Here is a 23,879-nt window from a genome sequence, read left to right on the forward strand (position 1 = left end):
GTGATGATGTGGAGGGATATTTTCCTGCACCCTTTGCCACCAACTGAGAATTATTTAAACACCGCAGTCCACCTGAGTATTGTTGTTGACCCTGTCTATCCCTTAATGATCACAGTACACCCATCTTCTGATGGCTGCTTCCAGAAGGATAACACGTGTGACAGAAAGCTCAGATTATCTCAAAGTGATTTCTTGAACCTGGCAGTGATTTCATTGTGCTCAAATGGCCTCCACAATCACCACATCTCATTCCAATAGAGCTCCTTTGGGATGTGGTGAAAAGGGAGATTCACATCATGGATGTGCAGCAGCTGAATATCTAGCAACTGTTTGATGCCATCATGACAATATGGACCAAACCTCTGAGGAATGTTTCCAGCTCCTGGGTTGAATCTATGCCACAAAGGATTAAGGTAGCTCTGAAGGTGAAAAGGGTGTCCAACCCAGTATGAGTAAGGTGTACCTAATATATTGCCCAGTTAATGTATCTATGCTTTACTGCCACTGAATACATGCAATAGGAAGTTCAATGTCCAAAATAAATCAATCAACCAACAAATAAATAATACACTCAACTTCATTTCATAGAAAACATTTTAATAAAATTCCCCCAATTTCCCACTAACATACAGTAAGTTGATCAATAATAAATTCCATTTTGATGACATTCATTCTTAAACATTAAAAAGGCACATAAAATCTCCAGCACATTATTGCATTTTTCTCCTTTAAACATTTTTTTTTCTGACTCTGTTATTGCACCCCAGAAATATCCTCTCAGCCCACTGTTGACGCTCTAACAGCTAGTGGGTGGGTTAAACAAATCAGGCAGTACTTAATTAAGCCTTGTGAGATCTTGTTTTAAAAAGTAGATAGACACTAATGATGTAACAAAATGAAGAAGGCACAAAAAAATCCCGGGATTCTGTCACTACAGTTTTTACTCTACTGCTGTTTGGACGGTAATTTGCTAGAACTTTTCTTAAAGTGCTTCAAGCCTTACTTGAGATGCTCTGTGATCGGTTAAACAATATAAAAGGCATTTTTGTACAATTAAAACTAAATACACACAAGGTGCATTATTTATATTTCGTAATTCTGTACACATGTGTTTCCTCATCCGTGTATCTCTGTGTTTATGAGGATTAAAAAAATAATAATTCTAAATCACAGTGAAGGAACTTCTGCATTGTGAGGATCCAGAGCCTCAAAGGTCTCTTCGAGGGTTCACACTTGATGATAATGATGCGGTTAAAATTGGATTTAGAACATGACAAGAGTTGGGTTGGGAGAGCGGGTAGGCAATGTCATCAACGAGTATCCTCACAACTATAAATAGGCCTGCGTGTGTGTGAATGTAGATATCCTGCTAAAGGCCTAGTGTCATCAGTCCCTGTCAGTACATGACAGTCTTACAATTTTACACAATCCAGGCAGACAGTCCATGACTTTGCTCCAAATGACACTGGGCTATTTGCTCTCCACTGAGCTTCTTAAACAACATTTCATATAACATGTACTTGGCATTAAAACATCACAGGCACGTAGACTTGGCATTATATTCAATTTCAAAGGCGCGTTCAGCAAAAGTGAACATCCCAGTGAAGGTACAAAATAAGGCACTCTGGGCACACGATGGAGCGGTCATGTCTGCCGGCAGCAGCAGTTGAGCTCAATGGCAATGGCATGGTGTTTCCTAAAGGGTGGATAAGATGCAGTATGGTCAAATGGAAGAATTGAATATATAAAACTCATAATGTGGTAACATCAGTAACACAATGTGTGTTTGGTGTGTTCATAAGCCCTTTATACTTCCATAATTCTCCCTAAGCTAGTCAAAACCTGTGAGAGTTAGGGTTAATTTTACAGGCAGGTTAAAAGCACATCAAGCAGAATAAAGTACATTTAGGTACAAAATGTTTTCCCCCAGTGTGTGGTTCTCATTGTGATAGAAGAAAAAAAAAAAAAGCAAAGATAATGGCCTGTTTCCTGTTGGGTTTTTTTTGTCTTTGCTGTTGGTGTTGTCATAGCCTGCCTTAGAAAAAAAACCCAACAAAAAACAAAAGGGAAAAAAAGGGGAAAGCTCCTGACAGTATTACCACCAAGTCTGAACCATTCACTCTACTGTAGTATATGTATTCAGCAGTGCTGCATTATGACTCACAAGAAAATTGGGCCTTTTAAATAATGCTTCCATTCCCACCATAGTGATGCACAGTGTAAGCCAAATGTTAAAAATGTCAAAATGTTCATGCCTATCTACAGCCAATCCTGTTAAGCCCTATAATTATATGCAATGCACCAGTCATAAAAGGGTTAGAAGTAGCAGAAAAACAGCTGATGAATCTACAAGTCATTCAAACAAACCTTTTGCACAAAAGACTATTAGATCACCTTTTGGATAAGAAAAAGTCATTAAAAAACCCTTTTACCCCTACTGACAACTACACTGAAAGAAATAATTATTTGAGCCCCTGCTTAATTACTAACTTACTCACAAAGAAATCAACAGTCTCTACTTTTTGTGGTAGTTTCATTTTAATGGAGAGAGACAGAATATCAACCAAAAATCTAGAAAAACGCATATTACATAAAAGTTATACACTTCTTTGTGTCCATCCAGCCATTCTCTTCTGCTTATCCTTATAAGGACCGGGAGGGGTGTAGTTGGATCCCCAACTACAATAGCGCAGGAGACAAGGTACACAATGGACAGTTTGCTAATCTGACACAGGGATAACACAGAAAAAGACCTAACTTCACTAACTGCATGTCTTAGGGCTGCGGGAGGAAGTTGGAGTAACCGGAAAGAACCCACGCAAACATGGAGTCCCATATGTATGTCACTGAATGAAATAAGTACTTGATCACCAAGAAAAACAGGACTTAGTACTTCTACTTAGTAGAGAAACCCTTTAGCAAGCACAGTGGTAAGCTATCTTGTAATGGACTGAAATCCTGTAGCGGCTGTGGGGTCCACCTGGCACATGTTCAGGCCTGTCGTAGGTTTGCCAGTGAACATCTAAATGATTCAGAGAGGCTTGGGAGAAAGTGCTGTGGTCATATGAAATTAAAATTGAGCCATTTGGCGCCAACCTGTCATGAGAAATACTGACCCAAAGAACACCATCCCCACAGTCAAGCATGGAGATGGAAACATTATGCTTTGGGGTTGTTTTTCTGCTAAGAGTACAGGACAATCTCACTGCACTGAAGGGCCAATGGACGGGGCCATGTACTGAAAAATCTTGGATGAAAACTTCCTTTCTTCAGCCAGAAAACTGAAGATGAGTTTTGGATGGGATTGGGTCTTCAAGCATGACAATGACCCAAAACATACCGCCGAGGCAACAAAGGAGTGACTAAAAAAGAAGCACATTAAGGTCATTTTGTGGTTTAGCCAATCTCCAGACGCCAGTGCGACAGTAAATCTGTGGAGGAAGCTGAAGCTTCCAGTTGCCAAGCAACAGCCAAGACAGCCAACTGAGCATGTCTTTGCCATGCCTTTCTTTAAAGTTTCTGTAAAAGGGGGTAGGCCGATGTGTGCAAACCTGGTGACCAACTACAAGACACATCTCACCAGTGTGCTTGCTAGCAATGGCTTCAGTCATGTTTTGCTTGGGGGATCAACTACTTTTACCAAATTTCAGCATGTCATGTTACTATTATGCAATGCAGGGTTTTTTTCTCTGTATTATTGGTTGATTGGTTAATACTCTGTCTCTCGCCACTACAATTAAACCAACATAAAAGTGTTTGTCTTTGCAAGTGAGCAAACTTACAAATTCTGCATGTGATCAAATAATTATTTCCCCCACAGTCATACAACAATGTAGGAACTTCTGTACTGTAATGTAAAAAATCTATATATTAAAAGCTACAGTAATACGTTTTTACATTTTTAAATAATACTCATATTTTCAAGAATCATATTTTAGCATATAAGTAGAAATACTAAAATCATGGCAAACTTTTTTAATTATATTAAATCACTCACCTCAGTCTGGCTAAGCGTCACTGCCGTGCTGACTCATGCGCTTCTTAGATTTCAGCTCTTTCAGCCAAGCAGGCGAGGAGGCACCACTGAATGTCACAGACGATATTTCGATATTTCAGTCATCTTCCCCAAAGATATCTGGATCATTTACACAACATATATATTTGTTTTGGTGAGCAGCGCTTCTTTCTGCTTACCCTTCTTCTTTGTTGCCTATGAGTGGCAGCACCCGTGTAGCTCCAGCCAGACGGGCAGGCGTGCGAGGAGAATGCGAGAGCTCCACGGAAGATGGCGCCACTTCTTCATCTTGATGTTCCTTCTCTTCGCTAGCTTTGCATTCTACAGTTTCCTCTTTCACTCCAGTTCCTCCACCACCTGTTTTCCTTTTAAGTTGAGCCTTAAAAAAGCAAATAAATACAAATAAGCACTTAATTTAATAAAAGAAAGACCCATTTGCATCATATTACATATATTAATAATAAAAAAACACATTTAAAATAAATTTAAGTTGTTCTTGAATGCTTTGAGAACTTACAAGCAAGCCTGCAGGACTCATACCAGGAAACACTGGCACTCGCTGGGACGGGGAACAGACTACCTTGGGTTTAGGCTGTTCTTCCTCAGAATCTGACTCCCTTTCTTTTGCAACTGTCTCTTTTTCAGCTGAAAAACACAGACACGAGTCAAAACAATTCGATATCGTCAGCTGTATAGCACTGACACTTTCACATAGAACATTACAGATACTCTAATAACCTGTGGAGTCCTGGGTCCCCCAATCCTGTGTTTCCTTCTGAGCTAACCCTGTGGTCAGCCTGCGTGACGGACGTGTTCGAATACGCCTCTTTCCCAGATCCGCCTTGGATCTTTGTGCACTGGTGTCAAGGAGAGGAGTTGAGCTCTGTACAGAGACACATAGACAAAATCTAACAATAAAAAGCAAACGCACTGGCCACAAGTGTGCGTTATTTATTACTAGAAAATAATTAGAAATATAAAAAGTAACTGAAATTAAATTACTTGGGGTAACAATAAAAAATAAATTATATAATATTCTGGAAGTCACATATTGAATACATTAGAAAAAAAAGATTTTAAATCAGTTATGACACTGTATAAAGTCAAAGATTTCATAAACCACACTCTGTGCTTGCAAACTTCCCTTTATGAAGTATGGGGAAACACATCCAAAAGAAATATACAGCCAGTATAAATATTACATAAAAGAGCAATAAGAATAATTAATAACACTGGCTTCAATCAGCTGTCACTCTTCCTCACTCAAATGAAAAAAAAAACAAAAACAATTTAGTGACCTGGTTGAGTCAAAATTATTATTATATTCACCCAGAATTTGTTTCAAGCCAGACAAAAACGTCACGCACAGAGAGAAAATTATATGTTTAATAAGCTGGCCGTAAGAATCAATAGTAAATATCACAGCATTACAGTCAGGGGAGAGAAGAGAAAACACTGTGGAAAGACTGCACAGAGCCAATGCCTCAAGTTCACACAACTGTATTAAAAAAATGATGTGAATATGAGGATGAATTGGCTCCGTAAATAAGTTTTCTGTTTTGCTGAGTTCTGACTCTTGTCTTCTGGATGCCACTGTTTTCCATTATCAATGTTATGTGTACATATCTATAGCTATGTGAATGTAGGCAGCGTGTATAAAGTTTAGTTGTTGCAAATGTACTGTGTATAAGGTTGGGGAAACCTGCAGACAGGTTTCCTCAAGTGAAGTGAAGAAGTCACTTGAATGAGTGATGAAACGTTTCTCCCACAAAACACTACGTCCAGATGAACAGAATCAACTTTTTGGAGATTTACTTCCCTGGATGATTGAGAATGCATCAAGACATAACGTTTTGTTTTTGTCTTGATAACTCTCTTCAGGAGTTGATAAAATTATTTCCACAATGACGAGTTAGTGTATATCTGTTACAAACGTCATTGATATCTTTGTTTTGTGCTTCTATCTATCTTTCCATCTATCCATGCTTCACACTACAGAAAGGCACAAGCACAAACAGATACTTTCTAAAGTAAGTTTGAAAAGTAACAACTGAATTCCATGTTACCTTTTTTGGTTGATGGCACAGGGGAAGATTTAAATACTCACTAACCTCAGGAAAAGGGGCAAACTCTGGCTCTTTCAGATCATCGGCGGTGTCTTCAGATGAGACTTCGGGTACTTCGTCAGGGACTGGCTGTGGACTGAAGAGAACAAAAGTGTAAACAAAGCTGAAGAAGAATGTTCGTAGGGCATTGCCAAAATGCTTTTGGCTCATTTCAATTTGTTTTTTGTTTTTAATTTCACCACTCCATTAAGCATATGTGCTTAACTTTGTTGACCACAAGGGGGCACAGGAAGCTCAACTTTCAAATGCCTGACAGCACATTTTACTGAGCATCTGCATTTGGTTAAGCTGTCACAAGATTTCTGTTCCTAAACACTTTCCTGAAGTCTAAATTATGACATGTGGCCAAACAAATAAAAAAATAGAAACGTTTTAAAGGCTTGTGGATTAACATTGTTATACGAGTACAACGAAAACTCAAACTACTTGAAGATTTTTTATTTTTTTAAATAATGCAAATGATTTCCTACCTGTTTCTTTCAGGTGTTTGTTCCCAGACTGGATCCTGCCCGTCATGATCAAGGCCAAAGTCTATCAAAGCATCGGTGTCCTTGTCTTCATTTTTTGTGGAGAAACTGTTGGTCTGATCCTGCGAGATGGACACAAAATTTCAGGTAAATTCAAAAGGAAAACACATGCAGAAACCAGAGAAATCGTTTATTTTATTCATATAGCCCATAATCAAAACAACAAGTATGTAAAGTAAAGAACCTATAGTAAGACAGAGAAACATGGGTAATTTAGAGTCACCAATTAACCGAACCCCACCAACTGCATGTCTTTGGACTGTGGAAGGAGTAAACCCGCACAAACACGGGAAACGCATGCAGCTTCCACACAGAAAGGCCAGATGGTGGATTCGAACCCAGGACCATGCTTCCCTGCTAAATGACATATTTGGCTGAATACCTTAACTTAAATTCTAACCTACTGCTCTGTTCATTGATCGAAAATCCTTTTTTTTCAGCGCCCCAAATGATCCTCTACGTCATATAAATTTATGAACAAGAACTTTAAATTGTAGAGTTGAAACAAGGAGAAACTAAACTGTGTGCTGAGCCAAAACTCACCAGCTACACAGAGAGAAAGGACCAGCCAAGCATGCGTATTTTAATGAGCCGGTCACACAGGCTGGGCTGTCCTCAATGAACACCGAGGGCATGAACATGCGCACACAGACACACACGCACTGGCGTACACACCTTTATGCCTCAACAGAGACAAACCAAGCACACTCATGATGTCACGCCCACATGCTATACTACACACGCACACACAAGAGCATACACGGACGCACGCAAACATGTTCCAAACAAAAGCAACCACTTCCTCCTAAAACATTCCTGTATGCTCGCTTCATATTTTGTTGAGGGGCACATCCCAGTGCTGAATGGCCAGACACTGTCACCTGGATACAACACAACAGTTGAGTAAACATCTCATCTCTTTTGTGAGGCCATTTATTACTCAGGACGCTCAGGGCAGCTTCATTTGCACAATGCCTGTTATCTGGCAGCATCACAGCACAAATGAATAGGCTTCTAGTGATTTTCCTATAACCACACTCCATGTTCAGATACAGAGAAAAAACAAAGTGCTTTTTTACACAAGCCGCTCCTCTGCGATGCGATTTATCCCGTGTCTGTGCAACCTTTATCACAGAGCTGCAGCTGTCACTCACAAAGTTCTAATGTTGACTAATGCTTCCCAGAAAGTATCTTCTGCTGAGTTCAATAAGAAAACAAAAGAATTTTTCAAATATGCAGTTATTCTTGTTTGGGTGAATCTTAAGTATGCAAAGGTTAGAAAAACATTTGTGCAAGAGATAAAAGAAACGGTGAGGCATTGTATCGTGTGATTTGGAGACAAAAAAGAAAAGTTACTTTAGGATGAACCCTCGTCACAAGTGGACACCACAGCGGGTAGCTCGGCACATTTGATTTGACCGCAACCCCAAAGGGGATTCTTATCTCTGTCTGGAACTGAACCAGCAAAATTTAGCTTGCCAACCAAATGCGTAAACCGCCACACTATGGAGCCAGTTTCTTCCGTTTTAAAAATTCAAAACGAACGGCCTCGTCTTCCTACTTTGGCCATAGCTAAAGGAGTGCTCAATAAATTAGATATTAGAAACATATTTAGAAGTTGAGCAAAGATATTGCAACTATTGCAGAGAAATGAGAGCTACGTTTGTGAACTGGAAAAGTATCCAGTACTCCAGTACTCTCCTTTTATCTCTGCTTTGGTCTCCGCCAACTCCCAAGGGAAATTTCAGGGATGTTCCCCACGCCATAAATTTATAGTCCAGTATTTGCCATGCCGACGTTCAGGGTTCTTTGTTCTTTGTTTTATGCTCCCCAGTTCAATATTCTGTATACCGTGCAATGAAAAAGTCATTCCCCTCAAACATAATAACAGATTGTGCCACCCTTGGCAGAAAGAACTGCAATCAAGCATTCATGATAAGTGGCAATAAATCTTTCACATCACTGTGGAGGAATTTTACCCCACTCTTCTATTAATTATTTCAATTCAGCCACAACGGAGGGTTTTCAAGCTTGAACAGCCTCTTTGAGGTTGTTTTTAAGGCCAAAGCATCTCAATCGCATTTAAGTCTGACTTTTGACTACATCACTCCAAATACTTCACTCTGTTTTTGTTTTTTATACCATTCAGAAGTGCTGGTGTGATTTGGATCTTTGTCCTGGTGTATAAGTCAACTCCGTTTAAGCTCCAGGGTACAAACTAACACCCGAACATTCTCCTCTGGGATTTTCTGGTAGACAGGAGAGTTCATGACTCCATCATTTACAGCAAGTGAAGCAGATGTTGTTCTGGGGTTTTTGTGACCTCCTGGATTCGTGTTGGAATGATTTTGGTAAGCTGGCCACTCCTGGGAAACGGTCTTTTGCATTTACTCAGTTCATCTTTGTCCAATAATTAATTTGTTTGATAATATGAAACAATTAAGCATTTTACACAAATGTGTAAAAAATGAAGGAATCAGAAAAGTCGCAATTTTTTTTATGCCACTGTAACTTAACTATTATATACTTGGGTCAGTCTTATTCCTTACCTATGTCATATCAACCTTCTGAGGTGTACTTTATCAACAGCGATCACTCCAACCCTAACCTTAAGTCTAAATTGGACAATCATCAATTAAATGAATATTCTTTTTTTTTAAAACCTCTTTTATCCTTTTACAAAACACAGGGTTAGATTAAGATTTAGCACTTAGCATCTCCGAGGGATAAATGAATCCAGAATTCGTTTTTCAGCTTATTGTTATATGCTATAGAAATCTGGTGAATAAGGAACCCTGGGCCTGTAGAATCTAGGGCACAAGGGCACTTTTGCACTGTAAGAACCAGGGTTGAAATTTAATTTCCACCAAGTCCTGTTGTTGATTGGTCAGGCAAGCTAGTGTTTTTTTCAGCATTTACTAACTTTCTAAAGGTGCTTTTCTACAATAAATATCCGGCCTAACATAAATTTGCATTGTTAGATGCAAACATCGATCCTGCTCATTGACTCCCTTTCCTAACATTAAGAGGATTTTTTTATGAGCTAAATCTTTCACTGGATCCACTGCTAATATATAAAAAACATGAGGGTACAGCTTAATTCATCTAGCAACATTTGAAGATTTAGGACAAGAACTTCTAAGTAGCACACACACCTACTATAAAGGATAAAAGCACTACCTCTGTGTTTGCCAGTACAAAATATGCTGCTGAGGGCGCAGGATGTGCTGCACAAGTTAGGACAGAGTCTGCTTGATTATAGTTTACCTGCATGACATTTTTGTCATGGTCACTGGAATGTATATGAAACCTTGTTTGCAGCTAAGTGGAGAGAATAAAAGCACAACTTAATGAGGAACAATCTGATTCACAACGACTGTGAAGGAGTGTCACCACAAGAATCAAAATGATAGATCACCAGATTAAGGGAATTAAGACGGCGAGATAATCTTTGTTTCTCCTGTGCACCCACATGTATGATAAAGTTACAGACAAATGTACATGTTATATACTTAAATATAGTGTAAAAAAATCTTTTTTGGTTCCAAAAAAATCACCTGCAAAATCGAATATAATCTATTATAATGTAATGTAATGAGATGTAATGACATACAATGATAGAAATAGGGAAAAAAAAGGCATTAACTAAGAACGGTTAGGCTGTGAGCCAAAGGCGGCCAGCTCAAACAAAAGGCAGATGCAGATATGGAGCTGACCCCCATAAATAACAACAGTTAGATAAACCTTGTCTAAGTGTGTCACACTTTGTTATTGTCCAGCACGTTATCTCCCACATACACCACAGACAGAGAGGGAAAGGCCGTGACTGCGCACTGATAAAAAAAAGAAAATACAAGCAGGAAACTTCATCAGATATCTCTGTCCTTCCTGAAACACACTGCCACTGTGTGCTGCACTCCCTATTTACATTTGCATGGTTATCTTTTAACCCATGTCCATGGAAATTTTGAACAGGCTAATAAGTTACAGGAAGTTTTGAAGCATTTTCTAACAAAACTCGCCCTAAAAGCTTCTGCTTTGATCATTGCACACAATGATAATGGAAATTAGACAGCAAAGCCTTTAAATATAGTTACTGTAACTGTATATTTTTACTGGTTTGTGTATGTCAGCTCTTACTGAACAGGTTTTAGTGGCTTTCCTCTGCAAAGTCTTGCGACTTCTGATGGAGAAGCGATGCAGGGATCTCCTGCTGCGACTGGCAAAGCTACGGAGCGGTGACATGGCCCTCTGAAACCTTCCTCCGTCATCTCCACTTTCCTCTTCTTCATCTTCTTTATCATCCTCTTCCTCCTCCTGCTTCTCCTGGCCCCACACAAGCTCCAGAGCCCCTTGCAAGGACCGACGTAGGCTGCCCACCCAGCCCACCACCTGCAGCTGAGCGGCCGACAGTTTTCCTTCAAAGTACTGCATGCTTGAAAAGCTCACACAGCTGGCTGCACTGACAGCAGGGTCACCATGGGAACCGGTTCAACAGAGAAACTGAGGTTCAAATTTATTAGAGATGAAAGGATTTTGCGGGTGAGTCAGAAAGCTGGCTCTGCGATCCAGCTGTCTGTTGATATTTCAGAATGTATGCACAGGAAAAGTTATATTTTGTAGAAAGAACTTTTCTGACATCACAGAAGACAAAACGTAGTCCATCTGTCATTTGAAATGGATGCTTCCTCTCTCTGCATATTTTTATGACTCAGCTTACCCAAACTTCCTGGGATAGTCTACAATTTGCTGTCAGTGAAGAAGTAAATAGTCCAGCCAGCCATGTGTTTGCAGTGTGATGACACTATTCCGCTGTCACATTAACTATGATTGATGTGAGACAGCGGCAGCCTAAAGAAAGAGCTTCCCATCATTGATTAAGCATCCATTTAAAAGACAAACCGACTGAAGCCTGCTTCAAAAACTCCTCTCTGTCGTCACTTGAGAAGCAAAAAGAGCTTTGATGGTTTCAGTCTAAAGTTGGCAATTTACATCCTTTTATCTCTTTGACTAAAACCTCTTTGACTAAACCTACCCACGTACTTCCGAGTTCACAAAAACAGAAAGAAAAAAAAAAATCACATGGGAAGCATCTGACACTCCAAACATCCAAAGGCAAGTACAGAGAGACAGATCACCCCTTTATCACCGTCAGACCTGAGTGATTTCACAGAACGTCAACACAAAGCGGAGGTCTGTGCTCGGATGTGGAAAATCCCGAGGGAAGTAGGAAAGGTGCGGCCTGGCTGGGCCAAGGTGCTTTCTATACCTCCCTCTGCCGGTCTCATCCGTAGGTAAATGCAGGCAATGAATGAGCCAGGTTTTTGTGAGAGCAAAAGGCAAATGAAGCAGCAGAAAACACAAAGACAGTAGACGTGAACTTTCTTGTCTCTGGATTAGACCGTCCTCTTTGTGCCAGAGAGTGTGTTTGTGTGTGAGGGAGGGGGGATGACAGGCTCTCTCTCAAAACAGGGTGGAGAGATTGAGAGACAGAGACAGAAAATGAGAGCAGACATGGGGCACCATGTATGGTCATTCTCACATCCTGCTCTGCTGGAGAGACCCAAAAGAGGGCATGCTGACCACACAGCACCTAGTCTCTTCTTACCATCACATCCTGCCATCATCTGCTCATCTTTCTTTCAATCAGAAGCCTGACTGAGGGTGCACGGTTGGCTGCACACCTTGTGTTTGCCTAGTAAACATTTTCTCCAGTCTGCTTTGTCTAAAAATGAAAAGCTTTTTGTCAGTTTTCAGGTTGACATTATTGCATCAAAAGGGAAAGAAAAGAAGAAAACAAACGATTACACTTATGAAAAGATATAGTTTAGTGTTACAGAGGTCTTTTATTTTTAGCTGATTTTCAGGTGCCTTATATGAGATAAAGTTCATCATTTCTGCGGCACACAGTGAGGAAGTGCAAAGTCAAAGAGCAGCAGCGCCACTCAGTGGTGCAAATAAGAATGTACTCACACAGACAGACAAGCAAAGCCCCTTTACAGCACCCAAGTGGTTGCATACATTGCCCTGTATGTCATAGGTTATGTATGGTAAGGTTTGCTTGCTACAAAACTGACAGAGCACACACACACTCACAGTCCAGGGTTAGTTCATTGTTTTCATTAAGTCTGCAAAAATGTTGCATGTTCAAACAGGCGGTGAGCCCATCTGTCTTAAATGTCATATCTCTGGCAGCCCTGCTCTCATTAAGTGCAGCTCTGCTCTGTTCACCTGGAATTTGTTGGGTTTGCAGCCTTTATTTTTTTTAAATGCTGTGTCAAAATTGAACATCTGTTCATTTTGCTATCTACTTGACCTGTCACCTCCAATCTCAATTATAAAAGAAGAAGTTTGGACACTGTCTAAGAAGTTAGTAGGAAAAGAAAAACTTAGATTTAAACAAAAAGTAACACAAAGACAAAACATAAAAGGTTGATGCGGGTAAACTGTATGCAATAATGTAAATGATTAAAACAAACTGTGAGGTGCAAAGAATAGCAGCCGTTCACTACTATTAAGGCAACAGTTCAGCTATGTGAGAATAATATTTCACAACATAAAATTGCATAACAATAGGTTTCTCTCATGAGTCATTAGAGAAAAACACAACATGGATTCAGGAGCAGCTCTGAAAACAACAATGTCAAACCAACATCACCGATTTGCATAAAAATTTCATGGTACAAAGTTTGAATATGTAATAATTGCTATAAATACGTATTGAAATATATTTTCATTATGTATTTTTTTTGCCCAGTGAAATTTGCAGCAATGTTTAAATATTAATATCTAAAAACTATTAAAGATAAAAGCCTGAAAATGTATCTTACCATGAAAATGAATTACAATGTGTAATTTGGGCCAGATACATCAAAAATGTGAGTATTAGGTAGTTAAAATATGTAAAATATGTAAAATATGCCCTATATTTGAGCACATTGCAAAAGACAAGTAGTCCTAATGTCTGAATGGTTTATAGTTACTTGGCATGATACTGTAAAATAAAGCATATAAAACTCTTTTTAACACGAAAAAATAAAGAGAGTGCTACTTTCACTCAACTTTCATCCTGACTTGAGCAAATATTATAATTTGTACCACAAAAACAAAATTATACAAAAAAATGATTTTAATGTATATGTGCATATTTTTCACCTCTGAGACCTTCTCTCCCCATTTCAAGACCTACTGCTCTGAAGCAGGCTAATCATTTAGGTTATTCCAGGTATTAAAACGCAACAATGTAGCATATTCATACATCTTAATTACAATTCTTGTGGCCTTCATTCACACAGTTAGCATACAGATTGCCTCTTTATATTTTAAGTACCCAATTATCTTTTTTTCAAATGTATCCATTCCAAATTACAGATCCTTATTCATTTTGATACTGAGAAAATCTTTCATCTTTAATAGTTTTTCAAATATTCATGTTCAAACACTGCCTCAGATTTCAAAAAACGTGCCTGAAAGTGGGTCGACTAACCATTTTTTCCAAAAGATATATCCTGAAAAGTAGCTAATATATATGAAACTAAACTTTCACAGCACTCATTACACATGTTCAAACTTTGGACCATAAATCTTTTATGTAAATCAGAGATGACTGAGCAAATTTGAGATGGAATGACCCAACATTCAGCGAACATAGATTGCAGCTGCATTCACAAGTGGAACAGAGCAGTGGAACAGTTTGTGGTCTGACCAATCGAAATGTGATATTTTATCAGGAGACGGTCTGTGCACCTGTGACGCATTAGTGCATCATATACCTTATTTCAGCAAGACAATCTCAGCAGACCTGTATCACACGTGTTGTGAAACAGAACACATAGACATGTGAAATCAAACGCATCGAAGCATTTTTGGAACAAGGGGTTGCATTATCTAGCATAAAGGCGAACTAAAACTTCAAACTGCAAACTGTAAAGTGATCATGTTTATTTGCAGATCCATCCATACGTCAGTCTTGCGCTGCAGCTGTTCTACGACTTCATTGTCTCTGAATGTCAACTCAACATTCAGAGGAGGGTATTTAATCAAGTGAAATCATCTGCATTTTGCAGATGATTTCAATCACTTTTAATCACTTTTACACCGAGGGTCAGATAAGTGCAATACCAAATCTATTGATAATGACTCAGCATTATGACTGAAGAAGATATGACTCTATGTCATTTCTTTGCCTTTTCTCTTTAATGGATAGCACAGTAGTGCAGAGTGGACAGGAAAGTGGAGGCAGACACAAAACTTTCTTTCCAGCTTTTGTGTTAAACTATGCAACTGATGCCATTATTTTTGCTACATACACAACTTCAATGTTAATTGCCTCACAAAACTCTTAGTAAAAGAGAATATAAATGCTTTTGTTTGCAAAACGCTGAACTACACCTTTAAACAGGACTTCATATTACATAATCGTGTAAACTAACATCTTCACTACCAACCGAATTTTCTTGCAATGTGGTAATATGACAAGACGTGTGAAACAGAAACACATGACCCATTATCTGACGGGTTATAGCCCTTTGGCCTACATCATCACACAGCACACTTAAGTAACAAACACCTGCCTTACGCTCACGTTGGAGATACACAGTAGGAGTCAAACATTAAACAAAAATGGCATTACTCTTCCACACACTCATACCAAACCTTCTTCCTCGTAACATGCGTCTTTAAAATGTTTGCGATGCTTCTACTTAAAAATGTTCTTTGCAAACTGAAAGCAGAAGACACAGAAGATAGACAGCTACTGGAAACACACACAGGAAGTTGTAACCCATCTTTCTGCCATCAAAACTTCGCACTGTCATCGCACTTCTTTTTTGATCTCGCACTTACCACAATGAATGGCAGTAATTTTAAGAGCAGAAACTTTGAAAAGTGCACATTAGCAGTTTACCTCGCCCTAGCCTTCTTTGATGTTTCTCGCTGTAATAAAACAAGTAATCACTTCAGAGAGGGGAGGGGGGAGAGTACTACTGAGATATGTTTACGTTTATGTTGCCTTCAGAAAACTTGACTTATAATAATTTCCCTGAGAATTAACAGTATCATTTCCTGGACCCAGCCTTACTTTATAAGGCAGTTATATAAGGATAGTTAAAATGAAGGAGTCTCCCCAGCTGTATAACATGAGTAATACAAGTACACGCACACACACTAACACAGTCACGAGTTCTTAAGCTGTGACTTAAACACACTGAAGCAAGTACGACAAGATATTTCTCTCCTTGTCTTACAGGAATGGCAAAATGCTGGTGCAGGTGAGGTGTGTATGGCTGCCTGGCTGATGTGATTCATTGACAAAATAACCACATGTACTAGTGGTGCACACCCCTGCTTCTGTTCCTAACCTCACCCTTTCTGCATAAGTGAACAGTTGGAGCTTTCATATAACCATAGTGATGTCCACAAAACAAAATCTAATCAAGCGTGACAGAAATACAAATCAAGCTAGAACCTAACCAAATAGGGCTCACCTCTTGGTTGTCTTCTTCCATCTCGTCCTCATCCTCGGTTTCTGTCTCCTTCTCCTCCACCTCTTCCTCCTCCTCCACGTCTAGAGAGATGAGCTGCTCCTCTTTCTTCACGTCTAGAGAGATGAGCTGCTCCTCTTTCTTCACGTCTAGAGAGATGAGCTGCTCCTCTTTCTTCACGTCTAGAGAGATGAGCTGCTCCTCTTTCTTCACGTCTAGAGAGATGAGCTGCTCCTCTTCTGGCTCATCTTTTATCTCCTCCGCCCATTCTCTCTCCTGCAAAGGTGGTGTATTCGGACACTGCTCTGGTTTTTCCATTTTGTCTTCCTTGGCTTTCTCAATTTTGACGTCCACAGGCACCAGTCCCTTCACTTCCTCTATATCCAGAAAGTCATCCCAACTACGGAAAACTGGACTGCTTTCTGTATTACGCTGTGAGATCACTTTTATCGGTTTGACAGAAAAATCATCAAATTCTATGTTGATTGGATTCTGTTTGACCGAGAAGTCATCATAAACCACATCCATCAGATTCTCTGTGGGCCCAGAGGTGTTTGGTGAGGGGGAATGTGGTGATTTTGACTCCTGAGGCCAATCTTTAGATTCAAAAAAGTTTAGATGTGGCTTTGATCTGTGCACCAAACTCTCCTCTTGCATGTTGTTCAACCCAGATTGTTTTGTTTCTCTCTCTTCCTCTAGTCTTTGCTTTTCTTTGAGTTGGTCTGCCTGCCTTCTTTCCAGATCCTCTTGGATTTTTCTCTCCTGCTCCTGCTTCTCTAGTCTTTCTTTCTCAATCTTCCTCTTTCTTTCCTCTTCCCTTCTCTCCTCTTCTTTCTGTTTTTCTAACAGCCTCTTCCTCTCCATCTCTGCCTCTTTTTCCTGCTGGATTTTCATTTCCAGCTCCATTTTTTCTTTCTCAAGCTGCTTCCTTCTTTCCTCTTCCCTTGTCTCCTCTTCTTTCTGTTTTTCTAACAGCCTCTTCCTCTCCATCTCTGCCTCTTTCTCCTGCTGGATTTTCCTCTCCTGTTCCCTTCTTTTTCTCTCTTCATCCTCCTCCTGTCTCAGTCTTTCCCTCATCATCTCTTCCTGCTTCCTGAGAATAGCATTCTGCTTTTCCTCAGCCTCTGCCTTTAATCGTTCTTTCTCCCTCTGTTCTGAGTCCTTCCGGAGTCTTTCCTCTATCTGTCTTGCCTTCTCCCTTTCCTCCTCTTCCTGTTGCAGCTTTAGCTCTTTATCTCTCTCCTGCGCTTGTTTTAGTCTCTGTCTTTCTCTTTCCTTCCTCAGTCTCTCCTCTTCCTTTAGCCTCTCCCTTTCCCTCTCCTCCATCTCTTGTTTAATTTGCTCCTCTTTCTGCCTTGCCCTCTCCTCTTCCTTAAGCCTGAGCTCTTCCCTCTGTCTTTCCCTTTCTTTTTCCTTCTCTTCTTCCACTCCTTTCTGCTCCTGTTCTAGCTGAAGCTTTGCTTGTTCCTTCTCCTCTGCTCGCCGCTGTTCTTCAAATTTCAGATGTTTCAGTCTTTCTTCTTCTTGCTGTTGACTCACATCATATTTTTTCTGAAAAATTCCTACTCTTTTATAAACAGGCACTAAATCAGGGACTTCCTTTTCAGCTGTAACTCCAGGACTCTCCTCCTCCTCCTCCTCCTCCTCTTCTTCTTCTTCTTCTCCTCCTCCTTCTTCTTCTTCTTCTTCTTCTTCTTCTCCTCCTCCTCCTCCTCCTTCTTCTTCTTCTTCTTCTCCTTCTTCTTCTTCTTCTTCTTCTTCAGTGTCAGAATCAGAATCCGAGCCTAGGATCAGTGGAGGCCCACCATCATCACTCTGCACGGTGCCAAAGCGAACAGAGCGACGTTTGACATTGTCCCTCTTTGGTACATCTTCACTCAGGTTAGGGGTGTGCAACTGGACATCAACCTCCGTTGATTTGTTCGCCTCTTGTGGGCTCTCTGCAGCACTTTCCGATGATTTCTTTTCAGTTTGAACACCTTTTAGCATTTCTGTTGGGGACTTTGTTGGTTGTTCAACAGGAGAGACCTGTGACCAGGGGTCCACAGTCGGACTCTGCGGCATTTCTTCGGCAGAAAGTCTGAGATTTGAAGTTTTTGGTGTTTTCACTGCTGTTGGAGAAGTTGCGGGCTCAAAGCTGTGGAGGAGAGAGCAATCATAGCTTTTCATTGTGAACAACAGAGTTTTAATGACGTTTTGTTCTTGTTTTGTTTTGGGGGCTTTTTGTTCTCAACATTCAAGAGTCACTGAGCTGATAGCTAGGTGTCCTGTTACATATAGCAGTCATTTTGTAGGCAGATAGAAAACAGCAAACCCTGATCTAATGTGATTGGTCTATACCACATGACTACAAACACAAACAAGAAAACTTCTGGTAGGTTGTTTCTAGAGAGTAACGTGAAAGTAACAGACAACAACTAGACCTAGACCTACATCAGAAGATTGACACCACCCTGTGTGTATGTCTGTCTGTACATTAAATACAAAGCAAATGTTAAGCTTAGTGTAGCGCTGGGGGAAACGGCCTTTTTGCACCCTGGAAGTCCGGGAAATAACACCTTGCGCGTCGCTTTTAACCAACACAAAAAGTCAACTTTAACAAAGTTTTCCAGAGAGCAGTGGATCTAATGCTTATTCAGACCAGTGACTTCCACGAGTCTTCATTGGTTTGCTGGCAACCTCATAGGAATCCAGGAAGCATGTGACATATTTATGACACCCAGCATAAGGGCAAAGAGAGGTATATATCTAATCCAGCTGTCGGTGAGAGCATAAATTACCTGGAAATTGTGAGCATTTACTTAAAAGGTCTGATTTCAACATGAGTAAAAAAACACAAGGTTTTTACTTATCCACTCAGTGATTGGTCACTTAAATAGTCTTGATGGCATTTCCACACAGTCAGCAGTGCTTCAGAGATAATAATGCGTGTTCAGTACATGGAGTAGTAGTTCCACTGAAAACCTCTGACAGTGAAAACTCTCAAAAATATAGTCAGGATGCAGATTTTCTGAAAGATTAATTTCCCTAAATGTTATTAAAGAAACTGTAAGCAAACACAACTAAAATCCCAGTAACATCCACTATAGGGAATAGCTAAATACCTGAAGCTACGTGCAGACAGCTGGATGTCTAATCTCAAACCTCACACACTTCGGTAACTTAGTTTGCTTCCTTATCTAACCTTGGTTTTTTAAGGACATAAATCTGGCTGCAACATCGATACTGCAGCAGCAATTTTCATTTACCACGCCCGGATTACTTTCCAAACACACTGAACACTGAGGAGCATCAAGAGAGCAACACTCAAACTTTCCTTCCTCAACAGTTCTAGACTTGCACTCTTGCTACAGCTGCTCACAGAAGCCAGAAACTGGGGCCGTGCTTTCTGTCGGCATAAGCACATTTGCGATGTTGTCTAAATAAGAAATGCCTGTAAATCCAAACCACTAACATAAAGAAAATCTAAATCAAGAGAAACCACATACAACCACACACCCACATAAAATTTTTTATCCAACATTTGCTCACCCAAAACAACAAATGAATCACATTTAAGGTTAAGGCTTCCTAGACACAAAGTCATAAATCATCTACATCTGACCAACGAAGATAGGCTTTGGGATTTGAACCTGTGCTTGCAAATGAATGCTCACTTCCTTTTCTTTGTGTCTAATCTTGTCACTGCACACAAACTGCAGAGCCTTACTCACCTTCTGGATCTTGCTCGGGATGTAGCCAGAGGCTTCTTCTCCATCTTTGGACCCTCAGAACTTGTTTCTGCAGCCCAATTTTTGATGCGCTCCTTCACCCCTCCTATACCGGTTAAGATTTCCGGTTCATCCCTCTTCAGCATGGCCTCCGGCCTTGACGCAGAGTCAAACAATTGACTGATTCTGCGTTTTATGCTGTTTCCCCCGGTGTAGTCCTCTTTCACTCCACCGTCATCGCTCTCTCTGTTTGAAGGCTCTGCCGATGCCTGCTTCTGCTCTGCCGATGCCTGCTTCTGCTCTGCCGATGCCTGCTTCGGCTCTGCCGATGCCTGCTTCGGCTCTGCCGATGCCTGCTTCGGCTCTGCCGATGCCTGCTTCTGTTCTGGAGATGCCTGCTTCGGCTCCGGAGATGCCTGCTTCTGCTCCGGAGATGCCTGCTTCGGCTCCGGAGATGCCTGCTTCTGCTCTGGAGATGCCTGCTTCGGCTCCGGAGATGCCTGCTTCTGCTCCGGAGATGCCTGCTTCGGCTCTGGAGATGCCTGCTTCGGCTCTGGAGATGCCTGCTTCGGCTCTGGAGATGCCTGCTTCGGCTCTGCCGATGCCTGCTTCTGCTCCGGAGATGCCTGCTTCTCCTCCGGCGATGCCTGCTTCGGCTCCGGAGATGCCTGTTTCGGCTCCGGAGATGCCTGATTCTGCCCTGGAGATGCCTGCTTCGGCTCCGGAGATGCCTGCTTCGGCTCCGGAGATGCCTGCTTCTGCTCCGGAGATGCCTGCTTCTGCTCCGGAGATGCCTGCTTCTGCTCTGGAGCAGGAGATCCTGGCTTATTTGAATCACCTTTGTTGTTGTGTGTGGAGATAGCTATGGTAGGCTGGGGGGGCATAGACAGACCGCCTGACTCAAACTTCGAGGTGAGCTCCATGGATAGACGCTTCCTAGCACCACCCCAACGAAATGTTTCATCGGTTGAAGAGGATCCATCGCTACCTGAGTGATTCCGCATTTTGACGACAGAAGCTCGAGCTTCATCTTCCTTCGCTTTTCCGTTGTTCTGCTCTGAATTAGTTGCAACATCTCCAGAAGCTTTGTCGCTTGTTTGGATGATGTCTTTATGGGCGAGCTCAGTTTTCTTTGTCTCTTCGGGCCGACTGGTTTGTGAGGCTGTTTTTCCTACACTAGAGTCACGAGTTTCCTCTTTACCTGCTTCACTAGCTTTGGTTGTTGTTGGATGACCTTTGGGAAGCTCACTTTGAGAGCCTGGTTTGGCATTTGAGGTGACAGCCGGCTGAGATGTTTTTTGAGCACGAGGGGTCAAAGGCTCTGAGTTTTGAATTTTCGACGTAGCGGGGAGCGTCTTTGGGGCATGAATGGAGCGGATGGTGGTGTTCTTCTGCAAATAGAAGGGCTTGGGAGCGAGGCCAGGTTTGGGGGCCAGCGGTGGCTTGGGTTTTGACATGACACTAGTCTTGGAAGCCTCGACGGAGCTCTCCATGGCCGAGTTGCTGAAACAGGATGAGTGAAGAACAGAACATGTTTATCCACAGCAAACTCCATATTTCCATTAATGAAAACCCATTTCATACTCAGAACAGAAAAAGCCAGTTGGTTATGTTGTCACAAAGAAGACGGGAATGGTCTGGTTTGTCTAGATTTTTCAAAGTGCATTACTCTACTACAGAAGCAAAGAGAAACTAATCAATCATCCTGAACAAACATCAGCCACTATTAAAAAAAAAAAGTCTTCCTGCCACTCGCTTTCATATTTTTTCCCTCAGGTTTCAGTCTTTGATTTGTTCTTTTGATAACATAAAATGCACTGAACCTTTCCTTGATTGTTTCTCTTTTTCTCCAGCTAAAATTAAATGGTAAGACTCTCACACACAGTGAAGCTCTGACAGCGTGTGATGGCTCATCTTGACTGAGGATGTTTAGTGATACGTAAAATGGGAAACTAAAATGAACTGATTGAGAATGAGCAAGATAAACTGCTCTGAACAGGTCCAAGTGATAACATTTACAAATGTTAAGTATTACACAACGATGAAAGTGCCAAGCGTTGAGTGAACACCTGAAAGGAAAAGTAATCAAGATCAAAACAGGCAAGCAGGGAACAGGCCTGGTGAACCATACCATACATCTATAATACAATCTACAGCTCTGGCACAGTCAAAACCCGGAGCTGGCATTGATCTGAAACCACTAAAAGATAAACAAACTGCAACTGTCCTGAGCAACCTGTCACATGAGCACTTTGACCAACAGAAATGGCCTCCCTCCCTCCCCACTCACAAAAAAGGGCCAAATTTACACACCGTGTGAAAAAGATAACAGTAATACAATATGTGACCAAATCTGCTACACTAAATACCACAGGCATTGTGTGCAGCATGTCATCTGGTTTGTCCTGTAAGACTAAAACCGGTAACTCCACACCCTGCAGTTTTAACACTCTCTACACTAACTAGTACAGCTTGAGAAAGAATAGAAAATGCTTACAGATCATTGTTATCAATCTGCAGCTGGTTTGCATAAACTGTTTAGATTCCAAACAGCAGTTTTCAGTATATGTGCACTTAGGTATTTTTACATGGGATATGCATTTTACTTTTTTTTCTTCTTTGCTACACCTCTTAAACACAACACCTCTGGGTGTGCAAGATATTGTGTAATGAGATCAGGTTGGACTACAGCTGTGTGCACCACCCAGTGATTTTTTAAAATTTTGTTTTTAAGTGTCTAGTTTGTTTCTACCCCTCCTCTATTTCCCCAGCAGCTAAATTCCTAAGAAACAAACACTCTGGAGGAGAGAAGGCTTTCAGCCCTTGCTTTTTTCAGTTATTTTCGGTGGTTTCTGCAGAGCTCGGTCTCCTGTAGCACTTTGCTTGCAGGCTTTTAACTTTCTTTATCTCTGTTTGCCTTTAGTGCCCCTGTTGTCGTGTCAAGGCCACACTGGCTGCCTTTAGTTTTTATGTTTAGGTCAATTTATTCTCCCCAGTGATGCTGTGAGAGCGCGCTTACTTCGAGGTCAGTTTGGTCTCAAAGAGCCAATCGTAACGACTTCACCAGCTAAGCCAGCGTTATATGCCCGTGTTTCATTTCGGGTTGTTAATAAGTTACTAGTTGACGCGTCAATAGTGAACTCCGAGCCGGTGTCCGGCTCTGGGTCCTCTCAAAGTGGACAAAGAAAGGCGATATAAGCGAAATGAAAGAGTGATCCGAGCCTGTGTGTTCTGGACACAGCTCTTAAGTAAGGATGCGAGGACTGATAATGAGGATGTACGTCAGCCAAAATATTTCACAAAGCTTGGAAAACACCCATTACACTGTCACAAAGGTTGTGCACCTGTCCCTAAACTTACCCCTTCCCATTATTAAGATAACAACATAAGCAGTTAGCTTTTTATAAAGTTTTCTTTCAATCTTTTTGCGTGCAAGTGTGTGTTTACCTTTCGTCTTCACGAAGTCATAAAGATGGAAGGGGGAAGGAAGTGGGAAGAAGATATAAAAGAAAACTGTTCCTCCGTTTCCCGTCTCGCCTGCCGAGCTGTCGTCAGACCAAGTGTGTGTGTGTGTACGTGTGTGTGTTTTCAGCTCATTCACACCAACAAGACGTCAGCCAGCTCATACACCCAGCAGACACTCCCTCCACCCGCCTCACAGACCGAGCCATGCTGCCTTCAGCGAAAACGCCAGGAGACCGGAAGAAGCATGTGTGCACTTCAAAATAAAAGTGCATTAACCGGAGTGTGGCCCGGAGAGGTTGTTTGGCTGAAATATATGTTTTTGTTTGAGTATGAAAGCAGAGCTGACAGTACGAAGTGCTGGTTTAAGCCTTTCACATTTGGATCCACAAAGAAAAAATATCATCGAGTTTTAAAATGATTAAAACTACAAAAATCTTTATGTGACATAATATGCTAACATCATTTTATATTTCACTGCTTTGCATAGCTTATTAAATTTAATTAGTATTAGTATTAAATTAAAATATGATAGGCAACATTTTACTAGCCTGTAA

At 41.0% G+C, this 23,879-nt stretch overlaps 1 protein-coding gene across 1 annotated transcript; it reads right to left on the reverse strand.

Annotated features, from left to right (window-relative positions):
- Window positions 1-580: 580 nt before the first annotated feature.
- LOC146518879 (uncharacterized) lies at window positions 581-23,531 on the reverse strand. The gene is made up of 10 exons (XM_085159631.1): window positions 23,308-23,531; window positions 19,864-21,363; window positions 16,154-18,287; window positions 6,612-6,730; window positions 6,127-6,217; window positions 4,754-4,898; window positions 4,533-4,660; window positions 4,195-4,394; window positions 3,998-4,083; window positions 581-1,696 (listed from the first exon to the last, which is right to left on the reverse strand). Exons 2-9 carry the CDS (start codon window positions 21,351-21,353, stop codon window positions 4,008-4,010), a joined length of 4,383 nt encoding a protein of 1,460 aa, XP_085015757.1. The 5' UTR covers window positions 21,354-21,363; window positions 23,308-23,531; the 3' UTR covers window positions 581-1,696; window positions 3,998-4,007.
- Between the last annotated feature and the right edge of the window lie 348 nt (window positions 23,532-23,879).

Source organism: Neolamprologus multifasciatus, chromosome 5 (assembly GCF_963576455.1).
Source record: "Neolamprologus multifasciatus chromosome 5, fNeoMul1.2, whole genome shotgun sequence".
Taxonomy (NCBI): Eukaryota; Metazoa; Chordata; class Actinopteri; order Cichliformes; family Cichlidae; genus Neolamprologus; species Neolamprologus multifasciatus.

Coding starts and splice junctions, on each gene's coding strand:
- LOC146518879 (XM_085159631.1), bottom strand. CDS start 21,353: ATGGAGAGCTCCGTCGAGGCTTCCAAGACTAGTGTCATGTCAAAACCC. Junction 6,218..6,611: donor CAAACACCTGAAAGAAACAG/GTAGGAAATCAT, acceptor TGTTCTCTTCAG/TCCACAGCCAGTCCCTGACG. Junction 4,395..4,532: donor TGAGTCCTGCAGGCTTGCTT/GTAAGTTCTCAA, acceptor TGCTTTTTTAAG/GCTCAACTTAAAAGGAAAAC.